At 44.3% G+C, this 26,342-nt stretch overlaps 1 protein-coding gene across 3 annotated transcripts in view; it reads right to left on the bottom strand.

Moving 5' to 3' along the window:
• Positions 1 to 2,949: 2,949 nt before the first annotated feature.
• The window catches only part of fig4a (FIG4 phosphoinositide 5-phosphatase a), a 96,847-nt gene continuing 73,454 nt past the window's right edge, over positions 2,950 to 26,342 (bottom strand). For all 3 annotated transcript variants that reach the window (XM_071413028.1, XM_071413030.1, XM_071413029.1), the window contains 4 exons: positions 24,859 to 25,057; positions 21,215 to 21,300; positions 15,868 to 15,942; positions 2,950 to 4,138 (listed from right to left, as the gene is read on the bottom strand). In XM_071413028.1, the coding sequence (XP_071269129.1) occupies positions 3,961 to 4,138; positions 15,868 to 15,942; positions 21,215 to 21,300; positions 24,859 to 25,057 (538 nt within the window). In that variant the 3' untranslated portion in view covers positions 2,950 to 3,960. The remainder of the gene's footprint in view (positions 4,139 to 15,867; positions 15,943 to 21,214; positions 21,301 to 24,858; positions 25,058 to 26,342) is intronic.

Below are 26,342 nucleotides of genomic sequence, written 5' to 3'. Positions count from 1 at the left end.
GTGAACAGGCATTGGCTTTGGTGGTTGTTGTCCTTGATTATCTTTTTGGCCTTCCTGTGACATTGGGTGCTGTAGGTGTCATGGAGGGCAGGTAGTTTGCCCCCGGTGATGCGTTATGCAGACCGCACCACCCTCTAGAGAGCCTTGCGGTTGAGGGCGGTGCAGTTGCTGTACCAGGCTGTGTACAGCCCTACAGGATGCTCTCGATTGCACATTTGTAAAAGTTTGTCAGAGTTTTGGGTGACAAGCCAAATTTCGTCAGTCTCCTGAGGTTAAATAGGCGCTGTTGCGCCTTCTTCACCACACTGTCTGTGTGGGTGAACCATTTCAGGTTGTCTGTGATGTGTACGCCCAGGAACTTAAAACTTTCCACCTTCTACACTGCTGACCCTTCGATGTGGATAGGGGGGTGCTCCCTCTGCTGTTTCCTGAAGTCCACGATCATCTCCTTAGTTTTGTTGACGTTGAGTGAGAGGTTGTTTTCCTGACAGAGGGCTGAGGACACACCCTTGTGGGGCCCCAGTGTTGAGGGTCAGTGAAGTGTAGATGTTGTTTCCTACCTTCACCACCTGGGGGCGGCCCGTCAGAAAGTCCAGGACCAAGTTGCACAGGGCGAGGTTGAGACCCAGGGCCTCCAGCTTGATGATGAGCTTGGAGGGTACTATGGTGTTGAATGCTGAGCTGTAGTCAATGAACAGCATTCTTACATAGGTATTATTTTTGTCCAGATGGGATAGGGCAGTGTGCAGTGCAATGGTGATTGCGTCATCTGTGGATCTGTTGGGGCGGTATGCAAACTGAAGTGGGTCTAGGGTGGCCGGTAAGGTGGAGGTGATATGATCCTTGACTAGCCTCTCAAAGCACTTCATGATGACAGATGTGAGTGCTACGGTGCGGAGGGTGAGCAGAAGGACTTGAGTTCCTGTGTGTTGTTATGATCGCACCATGAGTTGTTAATCATAAAGCATACATAATGCACTCCAGATGGAGATCACTGCTTTGAATCTCTGAGAACAGTGTGACAAGTAGGGAGGATCACATGGTGACAACGTCCTGAGTGGTCTTCTAACAGTTGTGTGGTGTGTTTGTGTAAGAGGAGAGAAAGAGAAATACACATTTGGGGAGAAAGAGGGTGTGAGAGTGAGAGAAGAGAGGGAGAGAGTGTGAGAGGAGAGGGAGAGAGAGCGAGGACGAGAGAGAGAGAGCGAGGAGAGAGAGTGCGAGAGGAGGGGGGATGTAATAGGTGGAGCAGGAGGAGGCAGTTCATGGTTGAAATGGAGAGGGAAATGTCAGTTTTATACAGCATGCAGTTTCTCCCTTTATTCTGTGACCACAGCAGGTGTACTACTATTAACCACGCACAGAAGGAGCTACACATAGTTCTATTCCACTAATCAACTGTTTTTGTGGATACAAATTGAACAGGATTGCTACCCCATGAAAGGTAGCTGGCTCCAGATGATTCATTAATTTCAGGCGAGTGAGAGGTGTGTGACCAAAACAAATCACTGATATTTGACACCCGCTGTTTGGTTCAAAAACAACTTAGAAAAACAGGCTTATTTAAAGACCCTGCTTCTCATTCATTCTCACATATAAGCGCGCGTGCGCGCACACACACACACACACACACGACTAATGAGGGGAGGACGGCTCATAATAATGCCTGGAATGGAATGGCATCAACCACATGGAACCCATGTTTGATGTGTTCGATACCATTCAACTTATTCCGTTCCAGCCATTTCTGAGGCCATCCTCCCCAATTAAGGTGCCAGCAGCCACCTGAGAGACACATATTCATCCTGAAATCTATAAATGCCCACCTTGTTAACCTTGCTACAGCTGTATCTGCCTACTAAGGCCAAACAGCCTTTTACAGTGAAGAAAAAAGGTGGTATGGAGAGGGGAGGCACGTTTACCTAAGCACATGTACGCTCATGGGCTTAGTCTGATTTCGGATAACTAACGGTCTGTTTTTGATAATGTCACTAGACGAGGAAACCAGAAAGACAAAGTATATAAAGAGCTGTCCTAATGGTTGTTGTTCCTCTCTGTCTGATTGGCTATTCTTATCTCTCTAGGCACCCAGCATTGTCCCGCTGGCCAGAAATGGCAGACACCGGCACACGTTCTCTCCCTACAATGTTCTTGATCAGCTTTAATCTGGGCTTAATAACAGCTAATAGACGTTCACTCTCGGTTTCATTCCCTCTCCTCTACATGCGGGTATATGCAGCAGGCTGTTCATCCCTCCTCTCCCCCTTCCTTCTCATTCCTCTATCGCCGTGTCTCACTAGGCACAGAGAGGCCAGGGAGAAAGGACCAGCGGCCAGGGTGTGTGTGTCTTTGTGGAGTGTGTATAACTGAATGTGTGTTATATCTGTGAGCAAGTCAGTGGCTGTGGCTGCAAAAGCTCTCTGAAGCCCGAGGGAGAGACACACACTCTCAGAGACAGAGAGCGAGGGAGAGCTATACACACACACAGAGAGAGAGCGAGGGAGAGCTATACACACACACAGAGAGAGAGCGTGGGAGAGCTATACACACACACACACAGAGAGCGAGGGAGAGATATACACACACTCAGAGAGACAGAGAGCGAGGGAGAGATATACACACACACACACAGAGACAGAGCGAGGGAGAGATATACACACACTCAGGGAGAGATACAGAGACAGAGCGAGACAAAAAGATTGAGAGATTAACAAAATGAATACAACAGTAGAGCATGCAGCCCAAAGTCACCACCAGACAAATCATCCTCAATGAATGAGTATACAGTACTGTCAGTGTGTTTCTGACATGTACAGTTCTTTTAGTGACAGCTGTAGAGGATGGAGAGGTAGAGGACAGGAAGGAGAGAAGAGACTGAAGGAGTGTGGCTTGGTCTTGTTCTCTAAGGATGCTACTGTAGTCCACTCACCAATGAAACCTCTCACCACATTTAGATTTACATGACATTTAATAAATATACAAGTTTAATATGGCGCTACACACTTATTCGCCCCAGTATTTAGATAGGCAGTTATCCTAAACAAAGTAAATCAAAGACAATTAAAAAAGCAAAATAAAAGGTGCAAAACAATGAAAATCATAATCTTCATTATTTATATGAAATGAAATTAAATCAATTAGTTTTGTAAACATGATAAGTTTATTTTGTCCAACATCCAAACAGAAAAAACGACAGCTGTGCTAAATGTGTGTAAAACTCAAAAGCTATATTAAAAAAAGCAGGGATGTGTTTAAAATTGCATGAGAGAGAAAAAGAAAACAATTAAACACTTGTTTAACCTTGGAAGCCATACATGATCATGACTAAAATAACTGAAATAAATAACCTGTTTTCATCCTTTACTGCTGTCACTCTAAAATAACTACTGAAAAATCTGAAGTCATAAAACAGACTAGGAATATTTTCCTCCCTCCTCTGGAAACACTCCCTAACTCTCATCAGCCGGAGAAGCCTTTGATTGGGTGTCCACTGTATACCATGAAACTACCATCCACTCTCCTTGCAGGTAATGGGGCTGTGGTCAAGAGCGTGGTTGATCCAACGTTGAGATGTGGTTGATCGATGGTTGCTCCATGGTTGAGATTTGGTTATGGCCATAGAAATAGAATGAATAGAACAAGCTTGGAATCTCTGACCCTGGCAATATGACTGGTAAACTCATGGGTACACTTGTAATGGCTGCCTGGTGATTAAATAATTTCCATGGTAATGTAGAATGTTAATTCAAATGATGTTAACTGATGTGGCTCTTACAATGGAATGTCTTTTTTTGTCATGTCAGTTGAGTTGATTTAACAGATCACATCACAGATTGATGGCACACTTCCTGCTTTGCTCCTTATGGGTACACTCGCAATGGCCACCAGTCCACCCATTATGCCATCATTGACTTTAATGAGGATGACCATTCTATTTCTATGGTTATGGCGCCTCTCACATCACATGTACCTGTTCTTGATGTACTCTCTGTACATGAGTATGTCCTCTCGGCACAGTGATCTCACCTGGCCAAGGCCAGTTAGCACGTGGCCCTCAAACACCTCCCTGTTGTCCCTGTCCACCTGCGGAGACGACACCTCGTATATACTGTCAGTCGTAAAGCATGACACAGGAACACTGAAGAGAGAGAGATAAGAGGGAGAGGTGAAAAATAAAACAAATAGTTAAACTCATGCTGGATATAAGTTACTGTGGTACAGTAGCTGTAGGTAGTAGTGATTCACGTGTAACATAACTAAGCCAAGCAGACCAAAATGTGTTCTGCAGAAAACGGACATTTTTTAAACTGAAACGTGTTCCTAAAAGAAGAGATAATGGGTCACAAGACAGATTTGTAGACGATTGAGGATGCAGGGAGGGAGAGAAAAATGTTGGTATTTCTACAGCCCTGGTAATCACTAATAATAACTAGTGTGGAAGCTGAACCCTTCGCATGTTCAGTCATCTACACAGCTCATTAGCTACCTCAGGTTTCTCAAGTCATCCTTCTGGAGGGTGGCAACACCACAAGCCCACCCACCAGCCTCATGCACATACCCACTATACAGACATTTCATAGACCACTTTTTCTCACAGCACTCAACACTACCCCCCCGCTTTCGGGAACGTCACAGAATACACAACATGACAGAATGACACAGAATTCATCAGAGCAGAGCACTTAGTAAAAAGCCAGTGTTGAGCAATGGGGCCGGCCATTGGGCTAGACTTAACATCAAGTGCTTTTATGACTGAAAAAGAACAACATGTGGAGGTACAATGTGTCTGTTCTGCTTGGAGGTCACAACTCTCTTATTGTAAAAGAGCTTGATATGTACACTCAGCACACAGTACTAAACTGACTTCTGATAGCGGATGTTGGCTGAGAGGTCACCAAGACAACACAGTGAGGCATCCAGTGGGTCACTGAGTGATGTACAGTAGTTAGCCTTGATAGAGAAGCACTTGTGACTGAAGTGTTTTGGGCGAGTCAGAGCAAAGCAAACAGTCACAAGTTAGCTAGGATGAACAATACCAGGAAGTGGAGTAGAACTCAACCTAATCGTTTCACATGTTCCACCTTTCCTACCACCATTTCCTGTAGCAACACTGGTCTTCCTCTTAGTTGTCCCAGCACGTTTGATGACCCACTTCCTCTGCAGTAAATCAAATTACTTTTCTGTTCTTTGTCCTCTCATTCTCACTCTTTTTACTGGTTCCCCTGTCCCCCTAGTCCCTGGCTGTGAATTGAGTGTGTGTGTTTCTGGGTGGTTTCTGAGAGCCTGAGAGAAACAGTTGAGGTGTGGAAAAAAAATGTAGGTGAATAAGAGAGAAGACACTAGCAAGGTTTCCATCCAATTGGTGACAGATGTGAATATAAAAGAAATCCTGATAAAAACAATGTACATTTTCCAAGCAGAGTTGTGTTTCTATGAAATAGACTTTTTGCGGCTAAAAATATGCGGGATGACGTAGTGCACACAGAATAACTTCTGCAGTTAAATTCCCATGTACCGAATAAACAATACAAGTACAGTAAATGGGTTTCCATCACATTTTCAACTACTGATCGTTTTGTCACAAAGCATGTTGCGCTATATAGAGAATGTTCCCGCTCTGGTCTTTGCACGTGTGCTCTAGCCAACAGCTCAGCGATAGGCCTACAGTGCGGGTATCTACATGAGATTCCTATTATGGAAAAAAAGAGCGAGATTCTTTCTATTTGTGAAATGGCAGTCAAGCATCGATCATCACGTCACCAGAATAAGACCCTCAATATTTATTGGAAAGCAGCATCAAGATCACCGTGCACTTTCACCAACCTGTGAAGTTCATAACTTATTTCATCTGTAGTTAAATAAACTGCATGGTTTCCCAGGTCGTAATGGGAGGACCACAAAACATATCATCGCTTGACTCCAAGTTTACTTTGATATTATATCAATATTTGAGCAGAAAGGTATTTCAACCGTCATTTCACGCATAATTAACTTTACAGACTCTAAAATATCCTACCTTGTCTAGCGTATTTCATTTTGCCGACATTTGGAAAGTTTACTGACAAATTTGCTGTTTCCATCAGGCCTGTCATAAACTTTTATCCGACGTACTTTACTCGCATAAAGAAGTTGGATGTAAACCTGGTTACTCACTTCAGTGTCCGAAAATATGTTAAAACACTTCCTGACACACAACACACACACACAGGAGACAAGGTAGGGGGTGTGGGGTAGTCCAGACATGGTGTAGCACTACATACTACTGAAATATGCATTTCAAAAGACGTGCCACAAGTGCAGGTGAGGTGGTCAACAACGCTGATGGCTGGTTCTTACTACCAAGCGCATGCGAGGTCAACAATGCTGATGGCTGGTTCCTATTACCAAGCGCATGCGAGGTCAACAATGCTGATGGCTAGTTCCTATTACCAAGCGCATGCGAGGTCAGCAATGCTGATGGCTGGTTCCTATTACCAAGCGCATGCGAGGTCAGCAATGCTGATGGCTGGTTCCTATTACCAAGCGCATGCGAGGTCAACAATGCTGATGGCTGGTTCTTACTACCAAGCGCATGCGAGGTCAACAATGCTGATGGCTGGTTCCTATTACCAAGCGCATGCGAGGTCAACAATGCTGATGGCTGGTTCTTACTACCAAGCGCATGCGAGATCAACAATGCTGATGGCTAGTTCCTATTACCAAGCGCATGCGAGGTCAACAATGCTGATGGCTGGTTCCTATTACCAAGCGCATGCGAGGTCAACAATGCTGATGGCTGGTTCCTAGTACCAAGCGCATGCGAGGTCAACAATGCTGATGGCTGGTTCCTATTACCAAGCGCATGCGAGGTCAACAATGCTGATGGCTGGTTCCTATTACCAAGCGCATGCGAGGTCAACAATGCTGATGGCTGGTTCCTTGTACCAAGCGCATGCGAGGTCAACAATGCTGATGGCTGGTTCCTATTACCAAGCGCATGCGAGGTCAACAATGCTGATGGCTGGTTCCTTGTACCAAGCGCATGCGAGGTCAACAATGCTGATGGCTGGTTCCTTGTACCAAGCGCATGCGAGGTCAACAATGCTGATGGCTGGTTCCTTGTACCAAGCGCATGCGAGGTCAACAATGCTGATGGCTGGTTCCTAGTACCAAGCGCATGCGAGGTCAACAATGCTGATGGCTGGTTCCTATTACCAAGCGCATGCGAGGTCAACAATGCTAATGGCTGGTTCCTATTACCAAGCGCATGCGAGGTCAACAATGCTGATGGCTAGTTCCTTGTACCAAGTGCATGCGAGGTCAACAATGCTGATGGCTGGTTCCTACTACCAAGCGCATGCGAGGTCAACAATGCTGATGGCTGGTTCCTATTACCAAGCGCATGCGAGGTCAACAATGCTGATGGCTGGTTCCTATTACCAAGCGCATGCGAGGTCAACAATGCTGATGGCTGGTTCCTAGTACCAAGCACATGCGAGGTCAACAATGCTGATGGCTGGTTCCTAGTACCAAGCACATGCGAGGTCAACAATGCTGATGGCTGGTTCCTATTACCAAGCGCATGCGAGGTCAACAATGCTGATGGCTGGTTCCTATTACCAAGCGCATGCGAGGTCAACAATGCTAATGGCTGGTTCCTATTACCAAGCGCATGCGAGGTCAACAATGCTGATGGCTAGTTCCTTGTACCAAGTGCATGCGAGGTCAACAATGCTGATGGCTGGTTCCTACTACCAAGCGCATGCGAGGTCAACAATGCTGATGGCTGGTTCCTATTACCAAGCGCATGCGAGGTCAACAATGCTGATGGCTGGTTCCTATTACCAAGCGCATGCGAGGTCAACAATGCTGATGGCTGGTTCCTAGTACCAAGCACATGCGAGGTCAACAATGCTGATGGCTGGTTCCTAGTACCAAGCACATGCGAGGTCAACAATGCTGATGGCTGGTTCCTATTACCAAGCGCATGCGAGGTCAACAATGCTGATGGCTGGTTCTTACTACCAAGCGCATGCGAGGTCAACAATGCCGATGGCTGGTTCCTACTACCAAGCGCATGCGAGGTCAACAATGCTGATGGCTAGTTCCTATTACCAAGCGCATGCGAGGTCAACAATGCTGATGGCTGGTTCCTATTACCAAGCGCATGCGAGGTCAACAATGCTGATGGCTGGTTCCTAGTACCAAGCACATGCGAGGTCAACAATGCTGATGGCTGGTTCCTAGTACCAAGCACATGCGAGGTCAACAATGCTGATGGCTGGTTCCTAGTACCAAGCGCATGCGAGGTCAACAATGCTGATGGCTGGTTCCTAGTACCAAGCACATGCGAGGTCAACAATGCTGATGGCTGGTTCCTAGTACCAAGCGCATGCGAGGTCAACAATGCTGATCGCTGGTTCCTACTACCAAGTGCATGCGAGGTCAACAATGCTGATGGCTGGTTTCTATTACCAAGCGCATGCGATGTCAACAATGCTGATGGCTGGTTCCTATTACCAAGCGCATGCGAGGTCAACAATGCTGATGACTGGTTCCTATTACCAAGCGCATGCGAGGTCAACAATGCTGATGGCTGGTTCCTACTACCAAGTGCATGCGAGGTCAACAATGCTGATGACTGGTTCCTATTACCAAGCGCATGCGAGGTCAACAATGCTGATGGCTGGTTCCTATTACCAAGCGCATGCGAGGTCAACAATGCTGATGGCTGGTTCCTATTACCAAGCGCATGCGAGGTCAACAATGCTGATGGCTGGTTCCTATTACCAAGCGCATGAGAGGTCAACAATGCTGATGGCTGGTTCCTATTACCAAGCGCATGCGAGGTCAACAATGCTGATGGCTGGTTCCTATTACCAAGTGCATGCGAGGTCAACAATGCTGATGGCTGGTTCCTATTACCAAGCGCATGCGAGGTCAACAATGCTGATGGCTGGTTCCTACTACCAAGTGCATGCGAGGTCAACAATGCTGATGGCTGGTTCCTATTACCAAGCGCATGCGAGGTCAACAATGCTGATGGCTGGTTCCTACTACCAAGTGCATGCGAGGTCAACAATGCTGATGGCTGGTTCCTACTACCAAGTGCATGCGAGGTCAACAATGCTGATGGCTGGTTTCTATTACCAAGCGCATGCGAGGTCAACACACACACGCTCTGCAAAGAAATACATGCCCTTTTCTGCACTGCCTGAGAGAAAGAAACCAGCTTATCTAGAGCTCCACTGTCCCATGATCAGTCAATTAAAACACTGATACTGCTTTCTCCTTTTTCCTCAGCCTTTCACACCAATAGTGAGCCTCCGTTTAGCTCAGCCAATACATGATGGGTCAAACGGATAATGCCAAGCGCAAGAGATGGGGGAAAAAATAGAACTTTTGGGGGATGTGGTTACATGTCTAAGAATAGCCTTGTTATGCAATGGCAGGTACACCTGCTGGACCCGTGGCCATGAGAGAGAGGGATGGAGGGGAAAAGGGAGGTAGAGAGGACTAGAAAGAGTGATGAGGTCAGATGATAGAGAGAGAGAAAAGGGGGAGAGGGAGGGAGCGTATGATACAAAGTTAGCTGTATTGATGAATCAGTTTGTTTCCCTAGCCACACACACAGCTGTGCTCTATATCAGGGCTGTATGCCTGGCTGATAGGACGCCTGGCTGACAGGACGCCTGGCTGACAAAGCTCTCCATAGAGAAACAGAGGGTGATGAGAACAACACTCAGCCAGCTTCACTGAGACGCTTCACCAACATCAACACAGAGAATCAGCTAGAACATTCAACAAAGGACAACACGTGTCCATCCATACTCCTCCACAAAGGGTTAACATATACTGCAAAAAAAAAAAGGGGGTGGGGATAAAGGAGTCTGACCCTCCCCCTTCAATTCACCTGTATAAGCCCACTCATGTATATGATCTGTCATACAGGCCTCTCCCTTTAAGGGAACAGTAGATTCATGTGCACAGGGCACCGGCATATGTATGCGTTAAGCATGGATGGGTCCGTGGGGAATGGGAAAAGCCTTTCAGAGCCTGGTCTTGTTGGGGCTGTGTGTATTGTTTGACGGGGATTTTTCTCCTTTCACTCAAATCCATATCTCAAAATTCGAATTCAACCTCCTGTGAGACGGATCTCAGAGGTTTCTCTCTCTACCAGTCTCGCTCTCCCTATTGCTGTCTCTCTCCGTCTCATTTGGTCTCTCTCTCTCCGTATCGCTCCCCTTCTGCTCTCTCCGTATCGCTCCCCTTCTGCCTCAGATTTTGGAACCTCTGGCTGTGTGTTGGCTGGGCAGTTGACTGATCTCTGCAGTGATGTGAAACCACAGCAACACGTTGATTCAGTAAATAGACCCTGATAACACACGTGGCTCTCCTTCCATCCTGTCTCCAGGCTATATTTTTTGCAGCGAAACAAAAACAAACAATCTAACCCTCCAAACCTCTCAAAGGGTTCTCTGAAAGTTCCCCTATTCACACAACTTCCATAATAACCATGTTGAGAATTAAATGAAGACTTTTATTGATCTAGCCTCAATCAAACTGAGCCAGGAAGAGAGCAACACGTGTGTGTGTGTGTGTGTGTGTGTGTGTGTGTGTGTGTGTTTAGATGGATTGCTATGCGTCAACCACTTCAACGTCTAGGAGATGGATGAGACGAAAGAGTGTTACCGTGACAACAGGCTGTGGAGATGAACAAGGGTTTTATATAAGGGTGAATGCACTCAGGGCAGGTGTGTGGGTGGTGGTGAAGGATTGAGGTATTAGAAAACCACCCTCCCCTCTGACACACACACACATAGCTAATTAACATTCTCCCAATAATGGTCACCTACATTAAGGATCTGACTGTGGAGGTGTGAACCCATTGCGTGAACCCATTAAGCAGTCTAATGCCACACAGACACACACCAGAGCCCTTAAACTCAACTCTGGACCTGGAAGCCAGTTCCACTGCTTTGTTTCCCCATTGTTCCCCTCTAATCAGGGACTGATTTAGACCTGGGACCCAAGGTGGGTGCAATTAATGTTCAGGTAGAACAGAGAACCAGCAGGTTCCGGACCTCGTAGGGTATCCCCTGCAATCCTCAACCCTCTGCAATCCCCTGGACCAGAGGATTGCAGGATTTTAGGGTGCTACAACCTAATCGGCTTGTCCACTAGATCTAACAGGCAGTAGTGATGGGTAGCGGGGATAGATACATGAACACATATTTTGGACGATATATCATATCTTATTGTTTTGAGAAGCTTGTTCTCCATCTTCTTTTTAAAAAGGGAGCCAATTTGTTTTCAGCACTTATTTCCATGACTGATCAAAACTTTCTCATGGCTCTTTCTTGTTCCTCAGCAGCAGACATATGGTGAGCAATATGTTTGGAACATTTATCGCAATAAAATCCCAGTATCGAATCGCAATACATATAGAATCGGCACCAAAGTATCGTGATAATATCGTATCGTGAGGTCCCTGGCAATTCCCAGCTTTACAACGCAGTGAAGGAAAGTGCAAGATGTTTTACTGGAGGGCCACACAACGCTCTGGACCTGAAAACCATTCAGCCCATCTAACACTAAAGCCACCTCAGAGTCTGGAACTGCCTAGAAGGAAAGGACAATGCAGTCAAAACACGTGTTCCTACATTTTTTCTTTGCTTTAACCCTTTACACTCATGGGAATTGGCCTATATGGATAAGGTCAAATTGAAATGTTTCTTACAGAAGACCTATAAAAAGCATATGACAATGCTAGCAACACTGAGATTATGGGGAAATGATCAGACCAAAAGGTGAGGAAAACAGTTCACCTGACAAGACTGAACCCAAACATTAACACTGTTGATTTGATGTGCAATTTACATTTACTGTACTTTTCACAGCATTTGTCAATAATAAAATCTGAAAATACTCTGGATACATTCAGTAACATAATAGGGTTGGGGTTTGAGTGAGGTCTAACTGGAGTCTCCAAGTGGCCACACACCTCTCCAAACTGTGCACAGTTCAGTCATTTCAATGCACCTTCATGACTCAAGGAAATAGCTTTCAAGGTGCTTTTTTGAGCTCTCCTAGCTTTGCCATTGAGGAAATGAAGCAAGCACACTTGTAGTTGTTTTGTTTGGAACACAACCCTGTGTCCACACAACCACAGTTGCTGTTTACGCAATCCAAAAACATTCCTATATAAAATCACAATCTGGATCAGGTGGATCATTATTTTGAAAGCTAACATTGTTGCCAATACAATACGCTAAGTTATAAAATATGATCTTACAGTGTTAGGCTTCAAAAGGCACTTCAGACAAACCGGTTGTAATTTAGGTGCGCATCAAATGGAGTTATGAGTACATTCAAGTGTGTATTCCGCGGGAAATTTTCTTAACAATACGACAAACATAGGCTCATTTTGTTCAAGACAACTGAGTATAAGGCAGGTAATCCATGTAACTGTGGATGAAATATGATATGAATTGTAGATTTGGAATCACAGGTGTGTGGTGTGCTTGTATGACATTAAATCTGTATTTAATATAACCCTCATCGTCTCATCTTTTAGAACACAGACTCCTCTCGACATGTCGCCTTCCACATTTCCCTCTCAGACAACAACAAACATACAAAAGTAGGCCCATTAGTGGGAGGGATGCGGGCATGTTCTTGTTGAGAGCGATTCTCAAGTTTAAAATGACTGTCAGTCAGAAGATATCCAAGTGTGCTTACTTCATTTCCTCAAGCCGAGAACATGAGCACTGATGTCCCGTATAGCATGTAACTGTACAGCTACTGCGTTCCAATTTAGGCACTTATCAATGAGAAAATCAGCCATTTCCAACCCGTATATGGGATGACGGGTGTTGTGAGTGGAAAGGGCTACTGGAAAAGGAAATTAAATTAGGATAAATGTGATCAAGATTGTACTGTGAGTCTGGACTCATGTAATATCATCCCCTCCATGCCTAAGTCAATGGGTGAGACAGGTCTCAAGGGGGATGAGGCTGTGGATGGAGGGAGTGGGGTGCCAGGGAAGGAGGGGGAGCTGGATAGAAAGCAAACACAAGGATACAGCGTTCTGCCGTCCCTCTCTCCCAAATTCTCCCTGCAATTTCTCAAGCAAGAATTTTGCTACGACTGTCTGGTAGTGGTCTGAGTGGGGCGGGGGAAACTGAAAAATACCTGTTATTGGCAGAGGTTTGGAATGCTCTTTCTTATTGGTCTATTAACTAGTGGTGATGTCACCAGGCAGGTCAAAACTCCATCCCACCAACAAAGGCTGACATTTCAGGGGGTCTTTACAAACAGCTCTTACACTAAAAGGAATTTAGCATAATTTTCACAATTTCACAGTATTATTCCAACCCCATTGTGCCGAAATGTATATATAAAACACAGGAAATAACATTTGACTGCACTGGGCCTTTAAAAGAATACAGTTGAAATCAAAAGTTTACATACACCTAGGGTGGAGTCATTACAAATCTTTTTTCAACCACTCCACACGTCTTGGTAACAAACTATAGTTTTACCAAGTCTGTTAGGATATCTACTTTGTGCATGACAAGTAATTTTCCCAACAATTGTTTACAGACAGATTAATTAAATCACAATTCCAGTGGGTCAGAAGTTTACATACACTAAGTTGACTGTGCCTTTTAACAGCTTGGAAAATTCCAGAAAATGATGTCATGGCTTTAGAAGCTTCTGATAGGCTAATTGACATCATTTGAGTCAATTGGAGGTGTACCTGTGGATGTATTTCAAGGCCTACCTTCAAACTCAGTGCCTCTTTGCTTGACATCATGGGAAAATCAATAGAAATCAGCCAAGACCTCAGAAAAAAAATTGTAGATCTCCACAAGTCTGGTTCATCCTTGGGAGCAATTTCCAAACGGTACCACGTTCATCTGTACAAACAATAGTACGCAAGTATAAACACCATGGGACCACGCGGCCGTCATACCGCTCAGGAAGGAGACGTGTTCTGTCTCCTAGAGACAGACATATTTGGTGCGAAAAGTGCAAATCAATCCCAGAACAACAGCAAAGGATCTTGTGAAGATGCTGGAGGAAACAGGTACAAAATATCTATATCCACAGTAAAACGAGTCCTATATCGACATAACCTGAAAGGCCGCTCAGCAAGGAAGAAGCCACTGCTCCAAAACCGCCATAAAAAAGCCAGACTACGGTTTGCAACTGCACATGGGGACAAAGATCGTACTTTTTGGAGAAATGTCCTCTGGTCTGATGTAACAAAAATAGAACTGTTTGGCCATAATAACCATCGTTATGTTTGGAGGAAAAAGGGGGAGGCTTGCAAGCCGAAGAACACCATCCCAACCGTGAAGCACGGGGGTGGCAGCATCAAGTTGTGGGGGTGCTTTGCTGCAGGAGGGACTGGTGCACCTCACAAAATAGATGGCTTCATGAGGGAGGAAAATGATGTGGATATATTGAAGCAACATCTCAAGACATCAGTCAGGAAGTTAAAGCTTGGTCGCAAATGGGTCACCCAAATGGACAATGACCCCAAGCATACTTCCAAAGTTGTGGCAAAATGGCTTAAGGACAGCAAAGTCAAGGTATTGGAGTGGCCATCACAAAGCCCTGACCTCAATCCTATAGAAAATGTGCGGGCAGAACTGAAAAAGCGTGTGTGAGCAAGGAGGACTACAAACCTGACTGAGTTACACCAGCTCTGTCAGGAGGAAAATTGGAAAATTCACCCAACTTATTGTGGGAAGCTCGTGGAAGGCTACCCGAAACGTTTGACCCAAGTTAAACAATTTAAAGGCAATGCTACCAAATACTAATTGAGTATGTAAACCTCTGACCCACTGGGAATGTGATGAAAGAAATAAAGCTGAAATAAATCATTCTCTCTACTATTATTCTGAAATTTCACATTCTTAAAATAAAGTGGTGATCCTAACTGACCTAAAACAGGGAATTTTTACTTGGATTAAATGTCAGAAATTGTGAAAAACTGAGTTTAAATGTATTTGGCTAAGGTGTATGTAAACTTCCGACTTCAACTGTATGTATGAAAAAGTTATAAAACATTATCCTAAATATAAAACCATCAATTTGGTTACCATTGGTGCTTAATATGAGTTGTCAGTATATAAATATAATATATATATTAAGTACATACTTTTATTTACTATCATTTCTTTGTTGTAAATGTTTTGGTGCCAAACTGGTGGCAGTAGTGAAAAACGTAAATAGTTGGAAAGGTTAATTAAAAATAATTCCATTGTTGATCAGATGCTTTTTTCATCAATTAGGCAATAACCATATGGTTTATCCACTAGAAACTCATGGACAATATCGACACGGATATAAAAATGAATACTATATCAACTTTTTTTTGTCAAAGTATAAATGACCGAAGTTACCATAGATCACCTGTTAATTACCAATATTAGCAAAGATTCCAGTAACTTTAGTAAATTACCAGTAGCTTTGCAACCCTATTCCCAGGAGACTGTTGTTCATACGCTTTTATATGATGGTGTGTGTGTGTGGGTGTGCGTAGCGCACATTGCTTTAACATGTGTTGGAGTGCTGGCACTTCTAAACCCCCGGTTCACAGTGCACTGGGGTGGGTCAGAAGTGGACACGGGAGCGAGAGGCTACCACTGATGAGAGAATAACACTGAGGAGAATAGAGGGAGGGGATTGACAATAATAAGAAGAGAGAAATTGTGGAGGGGCAGGCAGCACAAGTCCACAAGCCCCTTTGGGACCACTTAGAAAGGAATGTGTTATTACATTTTTTCCAGAGTCGTCTGAAAAGGTATGTAGCCATCTGTTCATTAGAATAGTATTAGACAGTGTACTTGTTTGTGTGTTAAAAGCTCAACTTACACGTTGATGGCGTTTTCCAGGACTGAGGGTTTGGTTCTCTCCAACTTGTGCTGGTTCTGGCCCAGATAGGCAAACCTGCAGAACGACACACACACAGACAGTGTTTAAACAGCTGATCACCACGGAGACCAAAACATCACAGATAACATAAGTAGCATCACACCTCTTTTTTTAGACACCACAGTATCAAATATTTAACATTGAATTAGGAAAGTATGTGGACGCCTGCTCGTCAAACATCTCATTCCAAACTAAAAGTAACATTGAAAAATAGTAATCAATATATATATAAAAACACAGAATCGCAAACAATGTTCATAAATCTGAGTTGACATTTCTGGAAGGCCAGCATCTCGGAGTCGCCTCTTCACTGTTGACATTGAGACTGGTGTTTTGTGGGTACTATTTAATGAAGCTGCCAGTTGAGGACTTGTGAGGCGTCTGTTTCTCAAACTAAACACTCTAATGTACTTGTCCCTCTTGCTCAGTTGTGTACCGGGGCCTCCCACTCCTCTTTCTATTCTGGTTAGAGCCATTTGCGCTGTTATGTGAAGGGAGTAGTACACAGCGTTTTACGATATCTCTTGCCTGCATCTAGCTTATCTAGGGTGTAATCATTAGTCCAAAAGTTGCAAACAAGAGTTTCTATTGGACAAATTCAGGTTTTTATCCCAGTTTCGTTTGCATCCGTTTAAGAAACGTTTATCAACAGAAATCGATGGAATGAAGACACCCCTGATCACACAAACAGTTCACTTTGTATTCCTTCTCGCCTCTATGCACTCTCCTCTCACCTTTTCCCTTCGTTTGTAGACTTCAATGAACAACACTTCAGCTGTATGTGACCAGGCGAAAAAAAACTTTCCAAGCCAACCCATATCCTAACCACTACACACAGCCTACATCGGTGTCACCATATTAGCTAAAGTAACGTCATAGTCAACATAGCTAATAGAACTAACTCATTCGTAAACCTGCTACATTCATACAGTAACGTTACAGTGTAGAGTCACAGTAAGCAGTTACACCGGCAGGCTCCGGCGGCAATACATTTTTAAAACCAAAAGCCTACCTTTACTTGGAAGAGTTCCAGTTATGGATAGTCATAGCCAGCAAGCTAACATAGCATCCCTCTTTTTGAGCCAGGTGTTTGAGTAACTAAACTAGCCAGCTGCATTTGCTAGCTAAGTGAAACTGAAAAAAAAGTACAAAATCTCACATGCTTCTCCTTCATTTTTGAAGAAATTAATTTGTTGAAAACTGTTCAACTATTGTCTTTCTCTCTCTTTGAGTCAACTACTCACCATATTTGATGCAGTGCTCGTTAGTTGTAGCTTATGCTTTCAGTACTAGATTCATTATCTGATCCTTTGATTGGGTGGACCACATTTCAGTTCATGCTGCTCTGATAGGTTTGAGGACATCCTCCAGAAGTTGTCATAATTACTGTGTAAGTCTATGGAAGGGGGTGAGAACCATGAGCCTCCTAGGTTTTGTATTGAAGTCAATGTACCAAGAGGAGGACGGAAACTAGCTGTCTTCTGGCTACACCATGGTGCTACCCTAAAGAGTGCTGTTGAGGCTACTGTAGACCTTTATTGCAAAACAGTGTGTTTTAATAAATTATTTGGTGACATTAATATATTTAGTATAGTTTTATCTAAAAAGGATAACTTTTTATGTTTTAACATTTATATTTTTACGAAATTCACTGAGGGTGGTCCTCCCGTTCCTCCTCTGAGGAGCCTCCACTGGTTAAGGTAAAAGCAAGGTGACGTATAACCAATAATTATCTTCATACAATAGCTCCCAGTACTATACAATGGCTGTGTTCAGCTCCTCCAAAATGTGATATCTGAGTGACCAGGGTACAGAAGGACACAGGAACAAAGGACAGTATGACGAACAGCAGCTATAAATACAGAGCTGTGAGGGGAGAGCGAGAAACACAAAACTTTATTGTTCCCCTGGCCTGATTAATCTCTCCATTTCGGTGGTTCCATCAGGACGCCCCACAGGTAGGGAGACGTGAGTGTGTGTGTGTGTTCTGATGGGATTAGGCTCCAAGGGCCTTCAAAGGCCCAACACACACACTCAGTTGTTCATTGAGGAAGAGACGGCTGTAGCTAACCTGAGGTACCCCTCTGTGTCCTGAGTTCCATCCCTACACTGATGGCCACTATAGTATAGGCTGCCATAGCACATGGCGAAAAGCTCGGATGATGAGAGTAGAACTATACTTCTAAAGGGGGATTATAGATATGATCATACATACAGTACATATTAATGAGCCATTCATTGTATGTGTCCTACAGGCACAGTATGTACAGCGCCTTTAGAAATGATTCACACCTCTGGACCTTTTCCACATTTTGTTGTAACAGCCTGAATTCGAAATGGATTACATTTAGACTTGTTTTGTCACTGGCCTAGACACAATACCCCATAATGTCAAAGTGGAATTGTGTTTTTAGAAATGTTTATACATTTGTTATAAATTTGCTGAAATGTCTTGAGTCAATAAGTATTCAACTCCTTTGTTATTGCAAGACTAAATAAGTTCAGGAGTAAAAGTGTGCTTGACAAGTCACATAAGTTGCATGGACACACTGTGTGCAATAATAGTGCTTCACATGATTTTTGAATTACTCTCTCTACACACCACACATACAATTAACTCTAAGGACCCTCAGTTGAGCAGTGAATTTCAACCACAGAGTCAACTACAAGGACCAGGAAGGTTTCCCAAATCCTTGCAAAGGGCACCTATTGGTAGAAGGGTACAAATAAAAAAACAGACATTGAATATCCCTTTGATCATGACGAAGTTATTCATTACACTTTGGATGGTGTATCAATACACCCAGTCACTACAAAGATACTGGCGTCCTTCCTAACTCAGTTTCATGGAGAGGAAGGAAACCACTCAGGGATTTCACCATGAGGCCAATGGTGACTTTAAAACAGTAAGAGTTTAATGGCTGTGATAGGAGAAAACAGAGGATGGATCAACATTGTAGTTACTCTACAATAATAACCTATTTGACAGATATTCCAAAATATGGCACAATATTAACCTAATAAAAAATATTCCAAAACATGCATCCTGTTTGCAACAAGGCACTAAAGTGATACTGCAAAAAATGCGGCAAAGCAATTCACTTTTGTTCTGAATACAAAGTGTTATGTTTGGGGCAAATCCAATACAACACATTACTGAGTACCACTTTCCATATCTACAAGCATAGTGGTGACTGCATCATGTTATGGGTATTCTTGTATACTTTAAGGACTAATGGATCTATGCACAGGCAAAATCCTACAGGAAAGCCTGGTTCAGTCTGTTTCCACCAGACTCTAGGAGATGATTTACCTTTCATTAACCAAAAACACAGGTGACCAAGAACCGATAGTCACTTTGATAAAGTTCCAGAGTTCCTCTGTGGAGATGGGAGAACCTTCCAGAAGCACAACCATCTCTGCAGCACTCCACCAATCAAGCCTTTATGGTAGAGTGGCGAGATGGAATCCCCTCAGTAAAAGGCACATGACAGCCTGCTGGGAGTTTGCCAAAAGGCACCTAAAGGACTCTCAGACCCAAGATTCTCTGGTCTGATGAAACCAAGATTGAACTCTTTGGCCTGATGTTTTTCAGCAGCAGGGACTGGGGGATTAATCAGGATCGAGGGAAAGATGAATGGAGCAAAGTACAGAGAGATCCTTGATGACAAACTGCTCCAGAGCACTCAGGACCTCAGACTGGGGCAAAGGTTCACCTTCCAACAGGACAACGACCCTAAGCACACAGCCAAGACAATGCAGGAGTGGCTTCGGGTCAAGTCTCTGAATGTCCTTGAGTGGCCCAGCCAGAGCTCTGACTTGAACCCGATCGAACATCTCTGGAGAGACCTGAAAATAGCTGTGCAGCGACGCTCCCCATCCAACCTGACAGAGCTTGAGAGGATCTGCAGAGAAAAATGGGAGAAACTCCCCAAATATAGGGGTGCTAATCTTGTAGCGTCATACCCAAGAAGACTCGAGGCTGTAATCACTGCCAAAGGTGCTTCAACAAAGTACTGAGTAAAGGGTCTAAATACATATGCAAATGTGATATTTCCATTTTTTATTTTTATTACATTTGCAAAAATGTGTAATATCCTGTTTTTGCTTAGTCATTATGGGTTATTGTGTGTAGAGTGATGAGAAAAATAAACAATTTAATCAATTTTAGAATAAGGCTGTAACGTAACAAAATGTGGAAAAAGTCAAGGGGTTTGAATACTTTCCGAAAGCACTGTATATGGCAATGGTCTATTTGCATATAGGCCTGCTGCAGCTCTGATTGGTTATGGCGCACAGGTCTGTGTAGAGTGGGCTCCCAAGTGGCGCAATAGTCTAAGGCACTGCATCTCAGTGTAAGAGGCGTCACTACAGTCCCTGGTTCGATTCCAGGCTGTATCACAACTGGCCGTGATTGGGAGTCCCATAGGGCGGCTCACAATTGTCCCAGCGTGGTCCGGGTTTGGCCGGGGTAGGCCGTCATTGTAAACAAGAATTTGTTCTTAACTGACCTGCCTAGTTAAATTAAATAAATCAAAACAAGAGTAGTGCCTGTCAATGGAATAGAATCCTACTCAGATGCATTCTGCCTACTATCTGCCTCTTGTATAGCTAGTTCATTTTGTTTCAGTATGTTGCATTGAAACGGGCTAATACTGCGTTGATTCATCACAATTCCTACAGTAAAGAGAAACGTTGACAGTATTAACAGGGAAAACTCTAGAAAGTTGAGTGAAGTTCAGTCTCGTGCTTCTCTGCGCTCGCTGATATTTCTTCTGCGCGGCAGTCCTGGGGAAGCTTAGTGGGAACATTGGGTGCAACTCTAAACTCAGCAAAAAAAGAAACGGCCCTTTTGAGGTCATTAATGTGCCGTTCTCCAGTTGACAGAGTCCATTTAGAACATCACCCTAATAGTGACTATGGGACGGCCTGTCCCCGTCTTCCTAACAGGTAGGTCTTCAGGACAGGATGTCTTCTATCATTATCATTATCAACATCATCATTACAGAGAAAAGGATCAGAATCAGACTGACTGATCATCAGTTGTGTTTGTCTCACAGGGACCACTTTCATAACGAAACGTGTCTCTGTCATGATTAGACGTTTGGGCAGTTTTGTGTCAGTAGGTCAGAAGCTCACAGGGGTTGAAATGCAATACTCAGTGTGACGGCAGTGTGAAGATCGATCTTTTCGGCATACCGTCAATCATCAAACACCTGACTCAGTCTCACATGATGCGTGGAAGCCACTCGTTTTCATGGTGTGTGTGTGTGTGTGTGTGTCTCACCTCTCATATATGAGCATGTCCTCCTCGGCAGGGAGCGCAGCCAGGTTGAGTCCATAGGTTTCCCTCATGGACTGTTGCAGGAAGTCCTGTGTGGGGGCAAGGGTCAAATGTTAGGGGTCAAAAGGTTAGAGCGAGGTGAGAGGTAACAGTGAGGAGTGGGATGAAAGGATACAAACAAACAGTATGAAATCATTCTGAACAACTCTGACTAGACCTCCTCAAGCACTCTCCAACTGTACAACCGTTCAGATTGTACCCCCCTTCCTCTAACCAGGGACCAAACCTGAGGAGAACATATCAACACATCCTCCCCTCCTGAGAAACACTAGACGTGGGAAGTGTAGTTTACTGTGGGAGGTGTGCTTTGTAGTCCGCAGGGAGAAAATAGATGGCTTTTCAGCAAACACAAAGCCACAGGAAAACTACAGACTGGAACACCTGTGATTGTCACCACAAGAGACTAGAGTGAGAATGAATACTAACAACAATAAAGATGAAGTGTACATCCATCTTCTGTCCCTACATAACGTGGATGGTCCAGAGGTGGTTTAAGTAACAGCAGTAGCCTTTCAAGCACTCTTCTCCTCTGAGATGATGGGACAGATCTATGTCCAAAACAAAACATAGCATTTCCATTCAAAGGCTATGGATTCAGCCTGCCGCCATGGTCTGTGCCCAAGATGAGAGAACTGGAGGGAGGTGGCCGGGTACAACGAAATACAAGAGAGTGAAGCTTTGCAAACACACACACAGAAACAAACTCTCACACGCACGCACACAGAGGGAATATGGAATTAGTGTGTCTAATTATACAGCAAGCAGCAAGGTAATGATCAGATGTTTAAATATTTGATCAGTTATGTGTTTTTCTGGCGCCATAGCAATCCATTCTCTGGGACAGGCTCGCAGGCAGCGACACGAGACACGTGTGTGTATGTGCCGACACGTGAGCTAACCGCTAACCTTCTATCACAAAATATTCATGACCCCCCTCCCTGCTACCCACTCCAGATCCAAGAAGAGGCAGAAAACATATATGAGGGAAGCATGTTATAAATGAAGCCTGAGGGAGAAAACGTATGAGGGAAGCATGTTATAAATGAAGCCTGAGGGAGAAAACGTATGAGGGAAGCATGCTATAAATGAAGCCTGAGGGAGAAAACAGTACTGGAGTTAATGGATATTTACAAAAATATATATTTTATTCAATGTTTTTTTGCCTCTCGTTGTCAAAAGCAATCAGTGTGGTTGTTACTGGGGATGTGAGGATGAGTGAATCTGTCAAGAAAGACTGGGAGGGGAGAGGATGAATCAGAAAACAGAAAGCAGCATGTGAATTAACATAAAGGTATATTGACATCTAAAAGCATGTGAATGAAGATGTTAAATAAAATAAAAGGTGTCAGCGGAGGAGGGTAATCTCTTTCTTTCGCTCTGTCTTCATCTCTCTATCCTGCTCTCTCCATGGCTCCGGTCCTTTCTCGATTTCTCATCACGTGTAGACGGGGAGAGAGCTTATCCTTGTGGTATCTTCTGTTTAGAGAGTATGAGATGGCCCTTAACCTGAACACTTCACTCAAGAATGTAAACAGAGGACGAAATTACCCACAAGCCCCCAGCTGGCACCAGAAGCCATGTTGTGTGGATGCCTGGCGGCACACGAAAATAAAAACTTGATTCACCACCACCGACCTCGCCGCTTCTTCACACAATGAGGGTCTAGTCGGTCAAAGAGACCCCAAACAGCATCTGGGTCACCATCGCCGCTGACAACAAATGTGGCACACAATAGTCTCGTTATAGCAACAGATTGAGTACAATTGGGATTTTGAAGCAAAGCGTGACATTTTTATGTGTCCCGGTGTACGTCACTGGGCTTGGCTGTCGATTACTCTGTCTCTTTTCTAGTGGCCTCTTTTCATCTCTGTCCATCCATCTATTCATTTATGCTTTTGTTGTATTTTATGGCAGAGCATAATTTAGCCCATAGCTGTCGTCATAAAACATACAGGAGGAATGACCGTTCGAGGAAGGTTCAGTAACTGGACATTGAGAAATAAGTTGAGAGATGAGTCGAGACAAAGCTACCATAGACCTACCCAGTCTATGATTGACAAACAGAGATTTCAGATATGATATGAACTCAGGGGAAGAGGCCTTTCAAAACCAACTGTCCTAAAGGATGGTAGAATGGATAGAGAAGGAGAGACTTCTCAACTCGTTGTGTTGTCTCTCACAGGGAAAAGTACTGTGAGCCATTACTTAATTAACTACATCCAAGTCATCTACTTTGTTAGGATGTCCAGTTCTATACAATTCATGAGTTGGTAATTGCTCCTCATCTTCAATATGCTCCCCATCTTCCCCAGCTCATTTCCTGACCTGAATGAGCTCCAATGGAATCTACTCACATCTTGCTGCCAATCTAAACCCCCCTTTTATGGTAGCACTCACATGAGGTCCAGGTGATGGTACCACTCTTAATAGACAGTAGTACTACCACCTGGGTACCAGTCCAACAGCATGTATGTGTCCCAAATGGCATACTATTGCCTTTGTAGTGCACTACTGTTGAAAAGGCCCATAGGGCTCTGGTCCAAATTAGTGCATTATATAGGGAATAGGGTGCCATTTGGGACACAACCACACAATGTATTCTGACTGAGGCTGGCTTCAAAGGGCTAAAGCCCAGCTCCGCTTCTAGGTCATCCTATTCAAATTCAAACTCCCATTGTCTTCCCTCCGCTCGCTCACGAAGGAGAATATTCAACTAGTCCAGTTGTCATGGAAACACAGAGACCTTGAGTCACAAACGAGAGATGAGAGCCCCCCGTTTTTTGTTGTGAAGTGTGTGTGCACATGAAAATGGATCAGTGTCATGTATTTTATTCACTCTAGTATAATCATTATGATACAATGTATTAGACTGGTGACTGTGGATAATGTTGATGATAGAACACAATATCAGCTGCGGTGGTATGTTAGTCTTCTACATTTTGCTCTGCTGTCTAAAAAGCCAAACCGTCAAACCAAACCGTCAAGCCAAACCGTCAAGCCAAACCGTCAAGCCAAACTATCAGTGTCCTGGGGAGTTCAATCAAACCATAAGAACTCAAACTGTGTTGTGATGAAAACACTTTTGATTACATATAATTTATATGTCATATTATGGATTCATTATCTGAATGATTATGCGACCATTGTGATAATCTCAATGGATAGGGGGGAAATTAATGTTCTCAAACAATAACACCGATAGGTCAACTCCGTGAGTGAGAGGGGGAGAGAGGGAGACAGATGGTTGGCTAGAGAGACAGAAATGGGAGGGAGAGGGAATGAGAGAGGGCCAGTTAGCGAGAGAGAAACCAAGAGAAACCTCATTATGTTCTGAACATGTGAGGAGAAACAGGAGAGCTCCACCTGACACTGAAAATCTTTTTTAAATTGACACAGAATGAGTTTTCAATCTCGATAGTTGAAATCTTCACTTTTAGTTAGCACCTTCTCTCCCAAGGTCCAGTTTGCATGTCAGCTGACATTTAACTCAGCTGGCTACCTGTGTGTGTGTGTGTGTGTGTGTGTGTGTGTGTGTGTGTGTGTGTGTGTGTGTGTGTGTGTGTGTGTGTGTGTTTCCCATCCCATACCTCCTGAGTGCGGACACTCTCCCCAGACTCGGTTAGTAGTTTGACGGGGGTGGAGCGTTGGGACACTGATCCGTCATCGTCGCGGTCGTCCTCGGAGTCGTCCTCTGAGCTGCTGGAGATCTGTTCCTCGCTGGGGGGCGGGGGGGCGCTGGCCGCTGTCTTCCTCTGGACCACCGTCTCCTCCTTACTGCTCTTAGCACTACACACACACTTACATTTTAGTCATTTAGCAGACGCTTTTATCCAGAGCGACTTACAATTCATGCCTTCATCTTAAGATAAGTGGTTGTCTCACCCAGCTATCACACACATTAGTAGTAGTAGTAGTTAGTGTCAGTAGTCCATAGCGTGACCATACTGCTCTTAGACACACAGAATAAACAGACAGTAGAGGTAGACAGTACCGTTGGTAGTTTTTTAAAAATAAACATGGTTAACAAGACGGAGCCAGACTGAAAGGCTGAGAGAGAGAGAGAGAGAGCGCGAGAGCGAGAGGTTAGGCAGCAGGACAGAGGGGAGTAGGGGGAAGTGAGCGAGTGGTTAGTGGGGAGGAGAGAGATTAGGCAGCAGGACAGAGGGGAGTAGGGTGGAGGGCAGAGGGAGAGAGATAAATTAGGGGGGAGGAGAGAGGTTAGGCAGCAGGACAGAGGGGAGTGGAGAGAGGGAGAGAGAGAGGTTAGGGGGGGGAGAGAGAGGTTAGGCAGCAGGACAGAGGGGAGTAGGGGGAAGTGAGCGAGTGGTTAGTGGGGAGGAGAGAGAGGTTAGGCAGCAGGACAGAGGGGAGTAGGGGGAGGGCAGAGGGAGAGAGATACAGTGGGGAGAACAAGTATTTGATACACTGACGATTTTGCAGGTTTTCCTACTTACAAAGCATGTAGAGGTCTGTAATTTTTATCATAGGTACACTTCAACTGTGAGAGACGGAATCTAAAACAAAAATCCAGAAAATCACATTGTATGATTTTTAAGTAATTCATTTGCATTTTATTGCATGACATAAGTATTTGATCACCTACCAACCAGTAAGAATTCCGGCTCTCACAGACCTGTTAGTTTTTCTTTAAGAAGCCCTCCTGTTCTCCACTCATTACCTGTATTAACTGCACCTGTTTGAACTCGTTACCTGTATAAAAGACACCTGTCCACACACTCAATCAAACAGACTCCAACCTCTCCACAATGGCCAAGACCAGAGAGCTGTGTAAGGACATCAAGGATAAAATTGTAGACCTGCACAAGGCTGGGATGGGCTACAGGACAATAGGCAAGCAGCTTGGTGAGAAGGCAACAACTGTTGGCGCAATTATTAGAAAATAGAAGAAAATAGAAGAAGTTCAAGATGATGGTCAATCACCCTCGGTCTGGGGCTCCATGCAAGATCTCACCTCGTGGGGCATCAATGATCATGAGGAAGGTGAGGGATCAGCCCAGAACTACACGGCAGGACCTGGTCAATGACCTGAAGAGAGCTGGGACCACAGTCT

The sequence above is a fragment of the Salvelinus alpinus genome, chromosome 8 (genome assembly GCF_045679555.1).
Source record: "Salvelinus alpinus chromosome 8, SLU_Salpinus.1, whole genome shotgun sequence".
Classification (NCBI taxonomy): domain Eukaryota; kingdom Metazoa; phylum Chordata; class Actinopteri; order Salmoniformes; family Salmonidae; genus Salvelinus; species Salvelinus alpinus.
This window is presented reverse-complemented; position numbering and strand designations above follow the sequence as displayed.